The following is a 20,674-nucleotide window of genomic DNA, read 5'->3' as shown; positions in this document are numbered from 1 at the left end:
CATAGCTAGTGCCCTCCATACTAGGCAACATCCTGGTGAACCTCCTCTGCACCCTCTCCAAAGCATCCACATCCTTTTGGTAATGTGGAGACCAGAACTATATGCAGTATTCCAAATCCGGCCAAACCAAAGTTGTATACAACTGTAACATGGCCTGCCAATTCTCGTACTCAATACCCCGTCCAACAAAGGAAAGCAAGCTGTATGTCTTCTTGACTACTTTACTAACCTGTGTTGCCACCTTTAGGGAACAATAGGCCTGTAGATCTCTCTGTACATCAGATTTCCCCAGGACTTTTCTAATTACTGTATAGTTTGCTCTTGAATTGGATCTTCCAAAATACATCATCTCACGTTTGCCAGGATTGAACACCATTTCTCTGCTCATCTCTCCAATCTATCTATATTCTTCTGTATCCTCTGACACCCCCCTTCACTATCTTAGTGCCATCTACAAGTTTGCTAATTAGGCAACTGATACCTTCCTCCAAATCATTTATATATATCGCAAATAACAGTCGTCCCAGAATGGATCCCTGTGGAACACCACTGGTTACAGGTCTCCATTTTGAGAAACTCCCTTCCACTACTACTCTCTGTCTCCTGTTGCCCAGCCAGTTCTCTATCCATCTAGCTAGTACATCCTGGACCATATACGACTTCATCTTCCCCTTCAGTCTACTATGGGGAACCATATCAAATGCCTTATTAAAGTCCATGTACATGACATCTACAGCCCTTCCCCCATCAATCAACTTTGTCACCTCCTCAAAGAATTCAATTAGGTTTGTAAGACATGACATTCCCTGCACAAAAATATGCTGCCCATTACTGATAAGCCCATTTTCTTCCAAATGGGAACAGATCTTATCCCTCACTATCTTCTCCAGCAGCTTCCCTACCACTGATGTCAGGCTCACTGAGAATGACCTGGAGTATCCCTGCTACCCTTCTTAAACAAGGGGCCACCATTAGCAATTCTGCAGTCCTCCGGGACCTCACCTGTATTCAAGGATTCTGCAAAGATATCTGTTAAGGCTCCAGCTATTTCCTCTCTCACTTCCCTTCGTAACCTGGGAAAGATCCCATCCGGACCTGGGAACTTGTCTACCTTAATGGCCTTTAGACTACCCAAAATGTCTTCCCTCCTTATGCCAACTTGACCTAGAGTACGCAAACATCTATCCCTAACCTCAACATCCGTCATGTCCCTCTCCTCAGTGAATACCGATGCAAAGTACTCATTAAGAATCGCATCCATTTTCTCTGACTCCACGCATAACTTCCCTCCTTTGTCCTTGAGTCGGCCAACACTTTCTCGAGTTACCCTCTTGCTCCTTATATATGAAAATAAGGCTTTGGGATTTTCCTTAATCCTGTTTGCTAAAGATATACCCCTATTAGCCCTCTTAATTTCTCATTTCAAATTGGTCCTACATTCCCGATATTCTTCCAAAGCTTTGTATGTCTTCAGTTGCCTGGACCTTATATATGCATTCTTTTTCCTCTTAGCTCCTCTCACAATTTCACCGATTATCCATGGTTTCCTTACCTTGCCATTTCGATCCCCATTTTCACAGGAACATACCTCTCCTGAACTCTAATCAACCTCTCTTCAAAAGCATCCCACATATCGAATGTGGATTTACCTTCAAGCAGCTGCTCCCAATCTGCATTCCCCACCTCCTGCCAAAGTTTGGTATAGTTGGCCTTCCTCCAGTTTAGCACTCTTCCTTTCAGATCATTTTTGTTTTTGTCCATGAATATTCTAAAACTTATGAAATTGTGATCACTATTCCCAAAGTAATCTCCTAGTGAAACATCAACCACCTGAGTGGGCTCATTTCCCAATACCAGGTTCAGTAAGGCCCCTTCCTCGGTTGGACTATTTACATACTGTTCTAGTCAACCCTCCTGGATGCTCCTCACAAATTCTGCTCCATCCAGACCTTTAACACACTGTGAATCCCAGTCAATGTTAGGAAACTTAAAATCTCCTGCCATCACCACCCTGTTGTTCAGATATCTTTCCATGATCTGTTTACATATTTATACCTCTGCCTGCTGTTCGCTATTGGGAGGCCTGTAGTACAGCCCCAACATTGTTACTGCACCTTTCCTATTTCTGAGCTCTGCCCTTATTGCCTCACTGCTCGAGTTCCTCCATAGTGCCCTCCTTCAGCACAGCTGTGATATCCTCTCTGACCAGTAATACTGACTTCATTATCTAGTTTCTTACAGGCTTTAGTTACTGCTTCCTTACTGTCCTTTAACCTCATTTGGTTCCCATCCCCCTGCCACACTAGTTTAAACCCTCCCCAACAGTGGTAGCAAAAGCGGCCTCAAGGACATTGGTTCCAGTTTGGCCCAGGTGGAGACCGTCCAATTTGTAATAGCCCCACTCTCCCCCAGAACTCGTCCCAATGTCCCAAAGATCTGAACCCCTCCCTCCTGCACCATCTCTGAAGCCACGCATTTATCCTGCCTATTCTATTATCCCTACTCTGACTAGTGTGTGGCACTGGTAACAATCCTGAGATTACTATCTCTGAAGTCCTACTTTTCAACTTGGCTCCTAACTTCCTAAATTCTGCTTGTAGGACCTCATTCCATGTTTTACCTGTATTGTTTGTGCCTATATGCATCACGACAATTGGCTGTTCACCCTCTCCCTTGAGAATGTTCCACAGCCAATCTGAGACATCCCTGACCCCTGCAACATACCATTCGTGAGTCTTGTTTTTGACCACAGAACAGCCTATCTACTGTCCTTGCAATAGAATCCCCAATGACTAACCCCTTCCACTCTGTTTCCTACCCTTCTGAACAGCAGAGCCAGCCATGGTACCATGAATCTGGCTACTGCTGCCTTCCCCTGGTGAGCCATTTCCCCCAACAGTATCCAAAACGGTAAACCTGTTTTGGAGGCAGATGGACAGCTGCACTGCCTTCCTGCTCTTTCTGTGCCTTTTGGTCAGCCATTCCCTTTCTCCCTGAGCAATCCTAATCTGCGGTGTGACCAATTCACTAAATGTTCTTTCCACAATCCCCTCAGCATAGCGTATGCTCCAAAGTGATTCCATCCGCAGCTCCAGAGTGTCATGTGTCAGGGGATCAAGAGTTTCAGGGAGAAGGCAGGAGGATGGGGTTGAGAAATACATCAGATGAGATTGAATGACACAGCAGTCTCGCTGAGCTGAATGATCTAATTGTGCCTCTATATCGTATAGTCTATTTTATGATGACAGGAGAGAGGCAGAACATGTTACTTATAATTTAAAGAGTGGCAAATGCAGAAGATCTGTAACAAAAAAACAGTAATTTCTGGAAAAGCTCAGCAGGTCTGGCAGCATCTGTGGTGAGAAATCAGAATTAACATTTCAAATCCAGTGATCCTTCATCAGAACTAAAATGTTAACTGCATGTTGATTGTGTTTCATTCTGCAGAGGTGGTGGGCACTTGTGGTGCAGTGGTAATGTTCCTATCTCTGAGTCAGGACACCTGGGTTCAAATCCCACCTACTCTAGTGTGTCATACCATCTCTGAACAGATTGATTAGAAAGTATCTATAAAGGATGGTGGACATTTAGTGTGGAGTGCACTTGAACTTCTGTAAGTTGTCACAGACTAAAGCTATGCTTGTGAAGATGAGGTGTATGCTTATCTATAAGGTGTAGAAATACGAGGCCATTTGGCCCATTAATCTACTCTGCCAGCCACTGAGATGATGGCCAATCTACTGATCCTCAACTCCATTTTCCTGCTTTGTCCCATTTCCCTTGATTCTCTCATTGATTGAAAAATCTGTCTATTTCAGTCATTCCTCTGCCATAAATAATTCTTGATGAAGGGCTCCAGCCTGAAACGTTAATTTTCCTGCTCCTGGGATGCTGCCTGACCTGCTGTGCTTTTCCAGCAACACACTCTCAACTCTGATTTCCAGCATCTGCAGACCTAATTTTCTCCTAATAAATAATTCCACAAAGTTGAGAGAAGAAATTCCTCCTCATGTCTGTATTGAATGGGTGACCCATTACTTTGAGATAATGCCCTCTGATCCTAAACTCTCACATGAGGGAAACAACCTCAATCCATCTCCCCTGTCACGTGCCTATATGGAATTGTGTAAAGAATGACCCCACTTGCATCCTTCACCAGCTAGGTGCCTGGCACAAGAAGTAAACAGAAACGGCGAGGGAGAAAGAGCATTAGAAAATTGGATTTGTCAAAATGCACACCTAAAACAATATACGTAGCAGCCCAAAATTCAAGTCAACAGCTCATCTGCGGTAAAGTTGATGTCGAGACAGATGGAGTCAACACACCGTTAGAAAGTGAGAAATTGTCCGGCTTTATCTCCGAAGCTTTTTAATGTTGTACTTTGACCTGGCCGCCTCTTTGCAGAGATTTCAGCTTTCACACCAGGAGCCAGCGTTAGCACTGCAGCAGCATTCAGTGCCTGGGATTCACAATGGCCAGGCACTCGGCTCTCTGTACCGCCACGCTGATTGCCTTTCTCTCAGTCCCATGCCTTGCAAACCGAAAACTGCTGGTTTTCCTCATCGATGGCTTCCGCTATGATTACATCAACGAACACGAACTGCAGAACTTGCCGGGTCTGAGCGAAATCGTGCAATCGGGCGTCAAAGCGGATTACCTGACACCGGAGTTCCCCAGTCTCTCCTTCCCCAATTATTACTCCCTGATGACCGGTAAGTCAAATCGGAAGGCGAGGGGTGAGAACAGATTTCTGAACAGTGGAAATCACAAATGGCTTTAAAATCAATAAAATATCTTTCATATCACATTAAACGGACTTTTGGATCCGGGCAGACCATTGTTTAATGCGTTGGGGCAAAATTCCAAACTCTTACAAATGCAGTTATAATCTCCCTAAAATAAATTACTGCTTTTAGAAAAGCAAATATCAAAATCATTTTTCGAATTCTTGCAGCATTGTTGCTAAAAATGTGACCAGGTAGACATTAGATTTTGTGAGCCTCGGAAGAGAGAGCTTTTTGTGCGTTCTGGCATCTAACGATGGGTTATTTGGTGTGAACATTCAACGTTTTTGACGCTAGCTCCCCTTTATAATGGGACACTCTGAAATGAAACGTGGCTCCTGTTAAGTTCCCCCCACAATGGAATCAGTGGCTGACTTGCAGCGCCATCACACCCTGTTTGAGTACAGCGCTGTGCGCAGAGGGCCCCCATTCTGGTGTGCAAGCAGCTCAGTGCAGTAAGGTCGAGTCTCTTTTTGGAGTTGGCGACTTTACAGACCTAATTCAAAAAAAGGTCCCGGGAAAGGAACTGCTGCGAAAAAGAAAGAGACAGCTGCTGGGACGTTACAGTTCATGGAGACACCTACAGTTCTTACAAAGTTATTTTTATTTCAAAAATATACTTTATTCATAAAAATCTCTCTATGTATACGTTGTCACAAATGCTGTTCGGTTCTGTGCAGTATCATATCAAGCAAACAAACAAAACTAGCTCAGAATATCAAGTTAAAAATCACACAACAACCAGGTTATCGTCCAACAGGTTTATTCATAAGTACAAGCTTTCAGAGTACTGCAAAGGCTTGTACTTACAAATAAACCTGTTGGACTATAACCTGGTGTTGTGTGATTTTTAACTTTGTCCACCCCAGTCCAACACCGGCATCTCCACATCAGGATATAAAGACATAGCAAAAGTTTCTATAAAAATATATAAAACGAAAGAGTGGCCAAAATAAACATTGGTCCTTTAGAGGATGAGAAGGGGGATTTAGTAATGGGGTCTGAAGAAATGGCTGAGGCATTGAACAGGTATTTTGTATTGGTCTTCACAGTAAAGACACGAATAGCATGCCAAAATTGACAAAGAGACAAAGGTAGGTGAGGACCTGGAAACAGTCGTTATCATGAAAGATGGAATGTTGGGCAAGCTAATGGACCTAAGGGTAGACAAATCTCCTGGCCCTGATGGAATGCAGCCCAGGGTACTAAACGAATTGGCAGGAGAAATAGCAGATGCACTTGTGGCAATTTTCCAAAATTCACTGAACTCTGGGACAGTTCCAGCAGATTGGAAAACAACAAAAGTAACACCACTGTTTAAGAAGGGAGGTCAGATGACAGATGGGGAATTATAGACCACTTAGCTTAACTTCTGTAGTGGGGAATGTGCTTGAATCTATTACGAAGGAAGAAATAGCAAGACATCTAGATAGAAATTTCCCCATTGGGCAGGTGCAGCATGGGTTCATGAAAGGCAGGTCATGCTTAACTATTCTTTTGGAATTCTATGAAGACATTAAATATATGGTGGACAATGGGGACCCAGTAGATGTGCTGTATCTAGATTTCCAAAAGGCATTCGACAAGGTGCGGCACAAATGGCTGCTGCTTAAGATAAGGATGCAAGGCATTACGAGCAATGGATTAACATGGATGGAGGATTGGTTAACCAAAAGGAAGCAAAGAATGGGAACAAATGAGTGCAATTCTGGTTGGCAATCATTCAGTCACTGGTGATGTGCCTCAGGGATCAGTGTTGGGACCGCAATTATTCACCATTGACAAGATGATTTGGAGTTGGGGACCGTATGCAGTGTACCAAAGTTTGCAGATGACACTAAGGTGAGTGATAGAGTAAAGTGTACAGAGGATTGAAATTTTGTAAAGGGACATAGATAGTTTAAGTGAATGGGCAAAGGCTGGCAGATGGAGGACAATGTTAATAAATGTGAAGTCATCAATTTCAGTAAGAACAACAGTAAAAAGGACTATTATTGGAAAGGTAAGAAATTGCAGCAAGCTGCTACACAGAGGGACCTGGGTGTCCTTGTGCATGAATCACAGAAGGTTGGTCTGCAGGTACAACAGTTAATTAAGAAGGCAAATGGAATTTCATCCTTCATTGCTAAAGGGATTGAGTTTAAAAGCAGAGAAGTTATGTTGCAGCTGTATAGAGTACTGGTGAGGTAACACATGGAGTACTGTATACAGTTTTGATCTCCTTACATGAGAAAGGATGTACCTAGCGCTAGAGGGGGTGCAGAGGAGGTTCACTGGGTTGATTCCGGAGTTGGGGGAGGGAGGTGGGGTTTGCTCATGAGGACAGACTGAGTAGACTGGGATTATATTCATTGGAATTTAGAAGAATGAGTGGGGATCTTATAGAAACATATAAAATTATGAAGAGAATAGACAAGATAGACGTAGAGAGGATGTCTCCACTGGCGGGTGGAAGTAGGACAAGAGGGCATAGCCTCAAAATTAGGGGGAGCAGATTTAGGACTGAATTGAGAAGGAATTCTTCACCCAGAGGGTTGTGAATCTATGGAATTCCCCTACCAGTGAAATGGTTGAGGCTTCCTCAGTAAATGTTTTTAAAGCTAAGATAGATAATTTTTTGAACAGTACAGGAACTAAGGGTTATGGTGAGAGGGTGGGTAAGTGGACCTGAGGTCTGGAAATGATCCGCCATGATTTTATTGAATGGTGGAGCGGACTCGAAGGGCCAGATGGCCTACTCCTGTTCCCAGTTCTTACGTTCTTATGTTTTTATATTTGAATTTGACCTATCCCAACAAAGCAAAGGCATCTCTTACACATACAAGATTATATTTACATGCATTGAGTTGGTATATTTTTCATTAAGATAAACATTCTAAAGTGCTTCACTGATGTCTCGGAAGGCCCAATCTTTTTAGTAAGACATGTGCCATTTCACATTTGAAGTGGCATCTTCTGGTGTTGGACTGCCAGGGGGTGCACTGGAAGTAGACACGATTGGCAAATTGCAGTGCCAGCAGTGGTATTGGGGAACGCAGCCATTCTGCCATCTCCTAACCTCCCACAGCTCATTTGGTATCCAACATGCATTCAGTTGCAGGGGAAGAATATTTGCAGCTAGTGCTATTTACTAACCACTCTCATGTGACTTGCTGATTGATGTTTCATGGCTGATCTTAAGTTAGTGGCTGGTAGTTTGTACCATTGTAACAGTGTTGTAATGCCCACACAGAATGGTGGGGAACATGGTGAAGGTCTTGCCTCTGACTTCCAAGATTTCTGCTCAGATGCTCTCCAGTCATGTGTTCCCATTCACACTGGTCTGGAACATTACTGGGAGAATGTATGGAGGTGACACAAAGAGGGGCAAGCTGCTCGAGGATGAAGGAGGGGGAGAGGAGTGAAGAAATGCTCTCAGTCATATCCACCCAGCATCCTCAGAGACCATCCTCAGAGAAGGGTTCCATAGGGAGATACGGTGTATGTGAGAGGCTGAGTAGCACAGGAAAGTTTAAAATGCTGGAAGATAGAATTAAACCTTTAGGTAAACCACCTAAAACCATAGAAATGCTCATGAATCCAATATTCTCATTTTAAAACAAATTCTTTTGTCGGACGTGGGTGTCGCTGACTGGTCAACATTTTATTGCCCACGTCTAGCTGCCCTGGAGAAGGTGGTGGTGAGCTCCCTTCTTGAACCGCTGCAGCCTACTGCTGTGGGTTGATCCATTTATGCCATTGGGAGGGAATTTCTGGGTTTTGACCCAGCGACATTGAAGGAACAGTGGTATATTTAGATGTCAGGACGGTGAGTGGCTTGGAGAGGAACTTACAGGTGATGGTGTTCCCATGTATCTGCTGCCTTTGTCCTTCTAGATGGTAGTGGTCATGAGTTTGGAAGCTGCTCTCTGAGGATCTTTGGTGAACTTCTCCAGTGCATCTTGTAGATAGTACACACTGTTGCCACTGAGTGTCAGTGGTGGACGGAGTGGCTACTCGTGGGTGTAGTGTGAAGTTTGGGTTTTTGTGGTTACTGATTTGCTTCAAGATTGAACAATAAGTTCGAAGCTGAACAGTCAACACATTACTCTAAAGTAACAGTAGCAGACAATATTGTCGCAAGACAGCTCGTTAATAAGACATCAGGAAAATTGAAATAGTTTTAAAAACCCTGAAAACTATTTCAATCTGAGGACCAATAAGATTCTGAAAAGGGGCAATTTCACTGTAAAAGGGCCCAGAAGCCAGGTGAAACCTTTCTAAAGAATAAAAGCAGAAATTGCTGGAGAAACTCAGCAGGTCTGGCAGTGGCTGTGAATAGAAACAGAGTTAACATATCAGTTCCAAGAAGACTCTCTTCTGGAACTTCAGATGTATTTATTAATGACTTTCAATGGCTGTTGCAGGATGAGGGAGTGGAGACCTAAAAGTAGAATTAACATGAGATCATACTGAAATAAAAATTGCTGAAGAACCCTATCAGACTTATTGCAATTTGAGGAAGATCTCATCTTGGAGAAAACAATGCAGTTGGTGAGACAAAAGTTTGTGAACAGACCAAAGCATTTCTGATAGGTGAAGAGATACCTTAGCTCAACAATGCTCCAGTGACCATACAGATCAAAAGAAACATAAGAGAATGCTTAGTGGGAGGGAATGTGTACAATGCCTAAACCCTGCCAGTCCTATGGGCTCAATAAATTCCACAGTTATAATCAGTGCCCTGCAAACATTGTAGAATGCTTACTTTAAAGAAAATTGGTCATTGCATGGAAATCAGCCAATGAAAAACTTACTCTTGCGGGTCCCAAAGAACAATCTTTGTATATAAGGATATTAATGAAGATGGAATATTCCCTTGGAGAGACGAATTATGCCAATCATGTGTTCTGGAATGCAGGAGTATATGTATTTAACATGATAGCGACACTTCATTGAAAACTGGAATGTAATGGTTTTATAAAACAAAGTACCATGGTTATTATTGCATTTCCTGCAGACAATGGAAATCCAGTTAATTAATAGTCCAGGTGAAATCAAACTAATAATCAAAGGAAAATTACAGGCAACACTTTAAAAAGTCGATATTGGAAACATTGCATGTTATGCTGGATCAGGTAAAAGAGAAGTGTTGACCTCAATCCTATTAGGGAAATGGGAAAGGTTCATTGGCAAAAATCCTAGTGTGACTTCAAAACTATTTTCTACAGTTATTTACCAGACTGGGATGACCTAAGATCACAAATTTCATCATTTTGTGAAGAGATGCTAAACCTGTGTGTCTTCTTCGACCTAGGAAGATGCCGCACTCACTGAAACAGATACCTGAAAAAAATCACAAAGATGGGATTCTTGTCTCCTATTACTGAACCTGTTTGTTATGGGCTGACACTGTCAGAAATGTTGAAGGGCAGAAAGCTCAGAATGCAGCCTCCTATTCTACCCAAGAACTTACTTTCTGGGCTAGCACTACAGGATTATCAAAATGAGATCTATCATTTTAAATGCAGAAAGCTTACAAATAATGTGTGAAATTGTGAGGTTATGCAATTTGACTTGAAGAATGGAGGAGCTGAATATTATTTAAAGATTGCAGAACATTACAGTGCATGAATCACAAAAAAAAAGGCATCCGAGTTCAACAGGTAATAGGGAAAGCAAACAAACTGTTGGCTTTTACTTTGAAGAGAATGGTGTACACAAATAGGGAAATCTTGCTAAACATTTGCAAGGCACTAGTTAGACCACATCTCGAATACTGTGAACACTTTGGTCCCCTTATCTCACAAAAGGTATACTGGTATTTGAGACAGGTGAAATTGAGGTCTGCAGATGCTGGAGAGTGTGGTGCTAGAAAAGCACAACAGGTCAAGCAGCATCAGAGGGGCAGGAAAATTGACATTTCGAGCACAAGCCCTTCATCAGGAATCAGGCTGGGAGCCTCGGGGGTGGAAAGATAAATGGGAGGGGGAAGATAAGGCATTCTTCCTCCAGGCGTCGGATGGTAAGGGAGTGGTGATGGAGGAGGTCCAGGACCTGTGAGTCCTCAGCGGAGTGGAAGGGGGAGTTGAAGTGTTCGGCCATGGGGTGTGGGGTTAGTTGGGGTGGGTGTTCCGGAGATGTTCTCTGAAGCACTCTGCGAGTCGGCGTCCTATCTCCTCAAGAGAAGACTACCCCAGGAGAAATGGATGGAGTAAATGATATTTGTGGAAGTGCAGGTGAAACTTTGATGGAAGTGGAAGGCTCCTTTGGGGCCTTAGAAGGAGCTGAGGAGGGAGGTGTGGGCGCAGGTTTTGCAATTCCTGTGGAGGCAGGGGAAGGTGCCGGGAGGGGAGGGTGGGTTGTTAGGATATGTGGACTTGACAAGATAGTCGCAGAGGGAACAGTCTTTATGAAATGTGAATGGGGTGGTGAGGGAAATATATCTCCGGTGCTGGGGTCCGTTTGTAGGCGGTGGAAATGACGTATACGGATGTTGGTGGGGTGGAAGGTGAGGACCGGGGCGTTCTATCCTTATTGCAATTGGAGGGGTGGGATTCGAGGGCGGAGGTGCGGGACATGGGTGAGATGTGCTGGAGGACATCATCAATCACATTGGAGGGGAAATTGCAATCTTTAAAGAAGGAGGCCAACTGTGTGTTCTGTGGTGGACCTGGTCCCCCTGGGAGCAGATATGGTGGAGGTGGAGGAATTGGGAATAAGGGATAGCATTTTTGCAGGAGGTAGGGTGTGAGGAGGTGTAATCCAGGTAGCTGTGGGAATCGGTGGGTTTGTAGAAAATGTCAGTGTTAAGTCGGTCACCATTGCTGGAGATGGAGAGGTCCAGGAATGGGAGAGAGGTGTCAGAGATAGTTCAGGGGAATTTAAGGTCAGGATGGAATGTGTTGGTGAAGTTGATGAACTGTTCAACCTCCTCGTGGGAGCATGAGGTGGTGCCAATGAAGTCATCAGTGTAACGGAGGAAGAGGTGGGTGTGGTGCCAATGTAACTACGGAAGATGGACTGTTCTATGTAGTTGACAAAGAGACAGGCATAGCTGAGGCCCGTGTGGGTGCCCATGGCTCCCCCTTTCGTTTGGAGGAAGTGGGCGGATTCGAAGGAGAAATTGTTGAGGGTGAGGACCAATTCAGCCAGACGAATAAGAGTGTTGGGGCATCGGGAGAGGAAGAAACGGAGGGTTTGAAGGCCCTGGAAATGGTGGATGGAGGTGTATAGGGACTGGGTGTCCATGGTGAAGATGAGGCATTGGGGCCAGGGAAACGGAAGTCTTAGAGGAGGTGGAGGGCATGGATGGCGTCCCGAACGTATGTGGTGAGTTTCTGGACTGGAGGGATAGGACAGTAGGTGGAAATGAATTTGGTGGGGCAGGAGCAGGCTGAGACGATAGGTCGGCCGAGGTAGTCAGGCTTGTGGATCTTGGGTAGGAGGTAGAATCAGGTGGTGCGGGGTTCCTGAACTATAGGGTTGGAAGTTGTGGTTGGAAGATCCTCTGAAGTGATGAGGTTGTGCACAGTCTGGGTGATGATGATCCCCAAGCCCTGGGGCAGCATGGTGGCTCAGTGGTTAACATTGCTGCCTCACAGCGCCAGGGACCCCGGTTCAATTCCAGCCTCAGGCAACTGTGTGGAGTTTGTACATTCTCCCCTGTGTCTGCGTGGGTTTCCTCTGGGTGCTCTGGTTTCGTCCCACAGTCCAAAGTTGTGCAGGTTAGGTGAATTGGCCATGCTAATTTGCCCATAGTGTTAGTCAGAGGGAAATGGATCTGTATGGGTTGCTCATCGGAGGGTCAGTGTGGACTTGTTGGGCCAAATGGCCTTTTTCCACACTGTAGGGGAATCTAATCAAAACACTTCAGATGGCCTCCTTCTTTAAAGACCGCAATTTCCCCTTCCACATCATTGATGATGCTGTCCAGTGCATTTCATCCATGTCCCACACCTCCGCCCTCGAACCGCACCCCTCCAACTGCAATAAGGACAGACCACCCCCCCCCACCAATCTTTGAATACATCATATCATTCTCTGCCATGTCCACCATCTACAAACGGACCCTACCACCAGAGATATATTTCTCTCCCCACCCCATCCGCTTTTCATAAAGACTGTTCCTCTGTGACTACCACATGCTCTAACAACCCACCCTTCCCTCTCGGCACCTTCCTCTGCCACGACAGGAATTGCAAAACCTGTGCCCACACCTCCCCCTCTCACCTTCATCCAAGGCCCCAAAGGAGCCTTCCACATCCATCAAAGTTTCACCTGCACTTCCACACATATCATTTACTGTCTCCATTGCTCCCGATGAAGTCTCCTGTACATTGGGGAGACAGGACGCCTACTCACACAGCACTTCAGAGAACATCTCCAGGACACCTGCACCAGCCAACCCCACTGCCCCGTGGCCAAGCACTTCAATTCCCCCTCCCACTCCACCGAGGTCATGCAGGTCCTGGGCATCTTCTATTGCCACACCCTTACCACCTGACACCTGGAGGAAGAATGCCTTATCTTCCGCCTCAGGACACTCCAACTCCATGGCATCAATGTGGACTTCAGCTGGATCAGTGTTAAGGGCTCTCCACTGTAAATAAAGGGTGACTTGGTAAAGGGATGCCACCCTCAGTGGAGTTATTTCTATGGCAACGAGAGTAAGATCATGATGTAACCATGAAAAAGCGCCCACCAGCTGAAGCCCAACTGGATTTCAAACAGGCACTACAGCTGACTTTATCATTGGAAAATGCAGCAAGGGGAGCACGTGGGTTTTAGGGGATTCCAACGGAAATGGAGAACCTCATTAATCTGACTAAGCCTGCGAAACACCACTTGAGTGAAGGCAATTGCCTAGCATCACTCATGACATATCCTGAACAGAGGAACTCTAGGCCAGCCCACAGCGAACCCTAAAACAAAGCCATGTCTTGGCCAAACAGTTAAAATTTTCTTCTGGATCCAGGTCGGTAAGCCATTGTAGCCATGGCCGGTATGAGGACTCGAGACAACAAGAGTCTCGCTCAACCTGAGTTGAATAAGGGAACTCATAGGCTGGCATCCAGAAGAGTGCACCCCCTGGAAAGCCCACCTACATTTGGTTTGGAACAGTTACATTGCTTAGCAACATCCAAATCAGAACCAATCAAAATAAACATCTAGTTAAATGGTCACCTGGTTCTTATGGAAGTCGATACCAGTATGGGCTGTTTCAGTGATCACAGAACCAGTCTTTAACAAAAATCTGGACTCTAGCCCTTAGGTTTGCGCAAGACCTTAGCTAGACTGAGAACCAATACCGGGGAATCTTTACAGATTAAGGGTACAACATCTTGTCTCTTATGAGAAGCTGCTGATTCTGTTATCAGTGGTTGTAGTAAAAGGGTTAGATCCAAACCTGATGGGGCAACATTATTTCAGAAAGATTCACCGAGATTGGCTCAACATATTTTGACTCGGAATGGCTGCTTGAGTCATGTTAAATACTCAGAGGTTTCTCAGTGAGACCTAGGGACTATCAACGAAACCAAGGCCGCCTCGCATTTTGAGCAGGAAGCAACTCCATGATTCTGCATGGCCCGCCCAGTGCCATTTGCCTGACGAGCTAAAGTAGAGACAGAAATTAGAAGGCCGATGGGTTGGTTATCCACTGTGGGGATTTTAAACAAACTTTTTGCAACTGAATAAATACCCAACCCCTTCCATAGAAGATTTATATGCAAAGCTCTCAGGGGGGCTGTCCTTCACAAAGCTGGACATCAGCCATGTGTACTTGCAATCGTGGTTAGATGAGGATTCCCAGAAGTATGTTACAATTAAATGCCATGTACTAATATAAGAGACTGCCATTTGGGGTATAGTCAGCCTGTGCAATTTTTCAGCAGCCATTGGAAAACATTTTACAAGGTTGCCATTTATCTAGATGACATATTAATAACAAGAAAGTTCAATAAGGAACACTTAGAGAACTTAGACATAGCCCTTAGATGTTTCTCACAGGTAGGCATACACCTTAGAAAAGAAAAGTGGATTCTCTGGGCATAACAGAGTGACCGAATTGGGCTACAGATTTGACAAGACCAGGTTACACCCATTGGAAGATAAAGTGAGGATGCTCCAGCTCCCACGTCTGTGCCGGAGCTTATATTTTTCCTATCGGCTGGTGAATTATTATGAAAGGTTCATGCATAACCTGGTCTTTATCCTGGCACATCTGCATCAACTCTTCAGAAATCTTCAGCCTTGGAAATGGTTTCATAGTCAAGCCATAGCTTTAAGGGAAATGAAGAAACAGCTATCTTTCCTCTAAGGTGCTGAAAGACTATGACCCCAGGTGACATCTAGTATTGACATACAATGCCTCTCCGTACATCATAGGAGCAGTTTAGCTCATAGGTAGCTCAATGGAGAGGAACGCCCAATAGTGTATGCATTCTGGACTTTGGTTAATACAGAGTGTAAATATGCCAAGATAGAGAAGGAAGGTTTGGCGTTCATATTTGGAGTCAGGAAGTTCCACCAATACCTTTACGGACATACATTCATAATAATAACTGACCACAAACCTCTGTTATGTTCACGTAAAGAGGACAAGGCAGTGACACCCATAGTTTCAGACTGAATTCGGTTCTGGGCTCTAATACTAAGTGCATATAATTAAAAGCTGGAACACCATCTGGGAGGCCAAGTAACAAATGCAGATGCATCGAGTCACCTCCCTCTGGTACTGCCGCTGGAAGAGTCCATAATAGTTTTACATTTTCTGGGCACACTTCCAGCCACAGCTGACAATATCAGACCTTGGATACAGAAGGATCCAAACCTGGCAAAACTGAAATATCTAGTAGTGATTGGGGAAACCACCAGCCATCACAACCAGAATAGAAACGTTTTTGGACCTGAAGAGACCAGATCTCAGTAGCGGATGGCATACTATTATGGGGAATAAGAGTTATTGTCCTAAGCAATGGTCACCGCCAGATGAACTGCACCAGGGTCATCCAGGGGTTTCCAAAATGAAGATGTTGACGAGAAGTGATGTCTGCTGGCCAGGATTGGATGCTGGCCACTTTGTTTGGATAGTGTCCAGATTGCCAGCAAGGACAAATGTTACTGCCAGCAGTTCCCCCACATTTGTGGGAATGGCCAGGTAAACTCTGGACTCAGTTACACATTGACTATGCAGGTTCTTTCTTGGATTCAATGTTCTTAGTCATTGTGCATGCCCAATCAAAGTAGCTGGATATGCATAGAGCTCATTCGTCAAACACCTGCAATGATGGTAGAAAACTTTCTTGCATCTTTTGCACTACATGGAGTCCTGAAAGTGTTGGTCATATCCAACTGGCCATCATTTACCAACAGTGAGTTTGACTATTCCCTAAAGTTGAATGGGATTTGACATATGAGGAAACTCCTTACCATCCATCATCCAATGGCCTGGCAGAAAAAGCAGTCCAGACTTTGAAGGCAGGCTTGAAAAAAAAGACTACAGCTTCACTAGATACCAAATTATTCTGGTTCCTATTGAATTATAGGACCACCCTTTGTGCAATGACAAGGATAGTTCCAGCAGAGTTGCCCCTGGGGTTAACCAGGTTAAATCTGATCTTCCGGGATGTGGGGTGGAAGGTGAAATGACATCAGCAATGGTAATTCTGAACACAAGACTGCTAAGCGAAAGAGATTGTTTATTTCAAGGGAGAAAGTTTGGTGAAAGAGCCACAGGAATGGCCCTGCAAGGGTAATGTGAGGTTAGGTCCAATGACATATAAAACTTGGGTAGTTGTGATGGCCCTGAACAAGCACATGGACCAGATGAAAGCTGCAAACTTGCAAATGATACGGCAGCAAAAACAGGCCCAGATCCTTGATAGCCTTTCCGACTGTTCCAGAACCCTCCCTTGTCAAGCATAGAAGATAACTCAGAATCTGAGTTGGACAAGGCAGATGTCACCTTGATGCTTACACTGCCTGACGAAGGGAATGAATTTCTTCCAATGCACTCCAGGTGCAAGAGGTGAGCTACTGTGTATTACACACCATCTGTACCAGAGGCAGAGTTAGAGGAATCTGGCCTGGCACCCTGGGAGGAGTTGCAAAAAAGAAACTGGGGTATATCCTCGGATTCAGAGGGGGACGGATGTAATGATTGTAATAAGGCCAGTCAGGTGGACCTCTGAGAGTATGAGTTCCCTGTTTGGGGCTGTTAATGTGGTCCAATCTGGGAGCCCTGACTGACAGATATAAACAGTGTCTAACACCCTGCTCACTGTGAGAGCTGGCTCTGAGGGAGCTGGGTCAGTGTCAAGGAGTTTCTATGTGTAAATAAAGGGCAACTCGGTGACGGGATACCAGCTTATGTCGAGTTACTTCAAAGGTGGTTAAATAAACACAGAGGCTACAAGAGCAAGGAGATGATGCTGGAACTGAATAAAATGCTGATCGGCCACAACTGAAGTACACAATGCAGCTGTGGTCACTACATTATAGGAAAGATGTGATTGCCCTGGACAGAGTGCAGATGAGACTTACCAGGATGCTGCTCGGGCTGTAAGGTGTGGGATATGAAAAAAAAATGGATAGAGTGGGGTTGCTTCCTTTGGAGCACAAAGGTAGAGAGAGAGACTTGTACAAGTGTATAAGATTATGAAGGTCATAGATAGGAAGGGTAGGAATGCACATTTTCCATTAGTAGAGGGGTCAATAATCTTGGGCATAGATTTAAGGTTAAGGTAGAATTTGAGGAGAAGATGATGGAGGTCTCAAACTCACTGCTTGAAAATGAGGTCAGTTCAGAGTCTCCTGTAACATTTGGTCAGTAATTAAATGTTCACTTACGTTGGCCAAGAACTAGTAAATGTCGATAGTGTGGTCAAATATGTGTTGAACGATGGGCCGAATGGCATTCTTCTGTGCTGTAAATGTCTATAGCTCAATAAAATTGCAGATATATTCTTTGTAATACTGTACATGAACACGATGAATTCTAGTCAAGATCAACATGTTAACTGATCCTGGATTTGAGTGGAAATGAGTAGAAACGTGTTAGAAAGAAAATAAAAGTGTTAGTAATGCAGAAGGCTCTTGGGACTAAATGATGAAATTAGTAATTCCTGGTTTGATGTTTTATCAGCTTTCCAACAGATTTCATTTTTGAACTCTGCTGAGTTAAGAGATATGTCAGGGCTGTGGTAAAGTTGTATAATGGACCTTAAAGTCCATGAGTTTAACAAATGTTTAATTTGCAAAGACTCTTCTGAATAATCTTTCTCAGTGTGCAAATCCTCAGAGACAGTGGATCAGATGACTTGACTGCATTACGTTAAGCTTAGTGCCAATGATTGGTCATACTAACTTGACAGAGTCCTTTATATTTTCATACATCATCAATTGAATTGACTAACTTAAAGGTTAGCTTTACTTTCAGAGAAAATAAAAGGTATAGGCTAAAATAGTTAGAAATGCAAATTTAAAATCAATAAATCTTGTCCATAATGAGTAATTATTATGCAATACAAAACATCAGAATGACTGGCAGACTGATGAAATGATTGTGAAGACAAGTCTCATGTTTATTTTGATCTCTCCATTCTTACAGGACACTATTGCAATGTGCACCAGATGATCGGAAATTATATGTGGGATGAGAAATCAAACAAGTCATTTCTAATTGGTGAGAATGAGGATAGTCAGCTCCCAATGTGGTGGGAAGCATCAGAGCCAATCTGGGTTACCATGATGAAGAATAAGCGACAAGTTTATATGTATTACTGGCCAGGTTAGTATTTGGCATTGTGTGAACATTTATATTCACATCTTTATACTTACCAGGATGTGACTACTTCACATTGAATTGTTTCAACAATTGACAGCAGCAGCACCATCAACGAATGAGTACAGTTGGGGTATAAGTAGACAACTCAATCTGACTTCCTTTAATCTTCCATGCTCCGCAGTTCCCATTCTTTGCTCCTGCTTTTTGTATCTTGCATGAAACATTTAAACTATGTGTAATATTTTTCAAGATAACAAACTTTGTTTCCTCAACAAAATGCAAATAGAATCAGAGTGATAGTCAATGTATCCATATTTTCTGTCCGCCTCTTACACTTCACAACCTTCTGACGTATTTATGCTCCTCTGCTTCTGGCTCTTGACCATCCCTAGTTTGATTCACTTTAGTAGCTATGCCTTAAGTGCCTTGGACCCTGAGCTCGAGAATCCTTTCCATACACTCTCCACCTCTCACTTGCTTTTCTCCTTTAATGCCTCTGTTATCGAGCTTCTGGTCATATGATGTGGCTCGACGTTGTATTTTGTATTAGACTACACTTGATGAAGTGCTGGTTAGTGCTATTGTGAATCATAGAATCCCTACAGTGTGGATGCAGGCCATTCAGACCATCAAGTCCATTCCGATCCTCTGAAGAGCATCCTACCCAGACCCACTCCATCCCTGTAACCCTGCATTTCCCATAGCTAATCCATCTAGCCTGGACATCTCTGAACACTTTGGGCAATTTAGCATAGTCAATCTGCCTAACCTGCACTTCTTTGGACTGTGGGAGGAAACTGGAGCACTCAGGGGAAACCCTGCAAGACACAAGGAGAATATGCAGACTCTACACAGACAGTCAACCAAGGGTAGAATCGAAGCTAGGACCCTGGCACTAACCACAGAGCCACCATGTCACCCGTGCCAAAACTGTTGTACAGTGATACAAAAAAAGTACTGGGAACTTGGGCAAGTGTAATTTACTTTTTTTCAATCTTTAAAATAGTGTGATTTCCTGGTCACAATCGCATGTAATTTTGTGCAAGGATGTATGGCTCTAGTGTTATTAAGCAACATGTAAAGGCTTCTGATACGTGGCAGGCAATGAGCGTGAGAGTGGGAGATTGTTCCTGGTCAGCTGAACTGTGTGATTGCTGCAGTGCAATAACCTACCTCCTGTTAAAAGATTCCATAGCAGGATCTTTCTGTTAGCATTCCTAGGGAATACCACATATGTTATATGTAATTTTGGGTCTGTAATGTTGAAAATTTGAGTGTTTCAGAATGAGAGCCAATGGAGGTAAGTGAATATGGGGATGATGAGTGAACTGGAGCCTCTCTGTTTAAAACAAAAGAGCCTACTACATCAATTTATTTTTTTGTTTGAATCAGGTTGTGAAGTTGAGATTCAGAGCACCAGGCCTACGTACTGTCAGCAATACTATTACTATCCATCAGACAAAAATTTTTCGACTGCTGTTTCAGATGCCATTGATGTTTTGTGGTAGGTCATAACGAAAAGCTATTTTGGGTGTCTACTATTTGTTTGCTGTTGAATCATGTCCCATAGAATTGTTAGAGCACAGAAGGAGATCATTCAGTCTTGTAGGAGCAATCAATCTAATTTCACTTTCCTCTTCTTCCCTGCGGCCCTGCAATTTATTTCCCTTAATCCAATTTTCTGAAGCTCTTGGGAAGAAATAGTAAGAACTTAGCAATAACATTCCGAATCAGACTGTGCTTGCTGGTATATCCTGGAGTCTCATTTATTTCAATCTCGAGTCTCACGGTGCATATTTGTACGTTAGCTTTAAATGGAAAGAAGCGTGCAATGCAAATTTTCACTGCGCAACATCCTTCCTCTTCTTAGTAGATGAGAAGTGTATCATTTAATCATTTGGTTCTAATTATGTAAACTATTAATTTAAGCATGATTTGAGTATTCAACTTCTCCAGTAACACTATTATATATGTAAACTTTTGTATTAATTTAACAATGCTCTCATGTATGATGTATGTCACATGTGGTAAGATGAAAGATCTGTTGGCCAATAAAAGTGATGCACCTTGGATCAAAGTCACTTAAGATTGGTGTAAGTTTTCTCTCATGAGTAAGCTATC

General features: G+C 43.7%; 1 protein-coding gene across 2 annotated transcripts in view; it reads left to right on the top strand.

Moving 5' to 3' along the window:
• The first annotated feature begins 4,123 nt into the window (after nucleotides 1-4,123).
• The window catches only part of enpp6 (ectonucleotide pyrophosphatase/phosphodiesterase 6), a 45,920-nt gene continuing 29,369 nt past the window's right edge, over nucleotides 4,124-20,674 (top strand). Inside the window, exons 1-3 of one of the 2 annotated variants that reach the window (XM_072594987.1) lie at nucleotides 4,124-4,713; nucleotides 18,377-18,556; nucleotides 19,946-20,057. In XM_072594987.1, the coding sequence (XP_072451088.1) occupies nucleotides 4,473-4,713; nucleotides 18,377-18,556; nucleotides 19,946-20,057 (533 nt within the window). In that variant the 5' untranslated portion in view covers nucleotides 4,124-4,472. The remainder of the gene's footprint in view (nucleotides 4,714-18,376; nucleotides 18,557-19,945; nucleotides 20,058-20,674) is intronic. The other variant, XM_072594978.1, reaches the window with a different exon arrangement.

The sequence above is a fragment of the Chiloscyllium punctatum genome, chromosome 2 (assembly GCF_047496795.1).
Source record: "Chiloscyllium punctatum isolate Juve2018m chromosome 2, sChiPun1.3, whole genome shotgun sequence".
Classification (NCBI taxonomy): domain Eukaryota; kingdom Metazoa; phylum Chordata; class Chondrichthyes; order Orectolobiformes; family Hemiscylliidae; genus Chiloscyllium; species Chiloscyllium punctatum.
The sequence above is the reverse complement of the archived record's forward strand: the minus strand, read 5'-3'. Positions and strand labels throughout refer to the sequence as shown.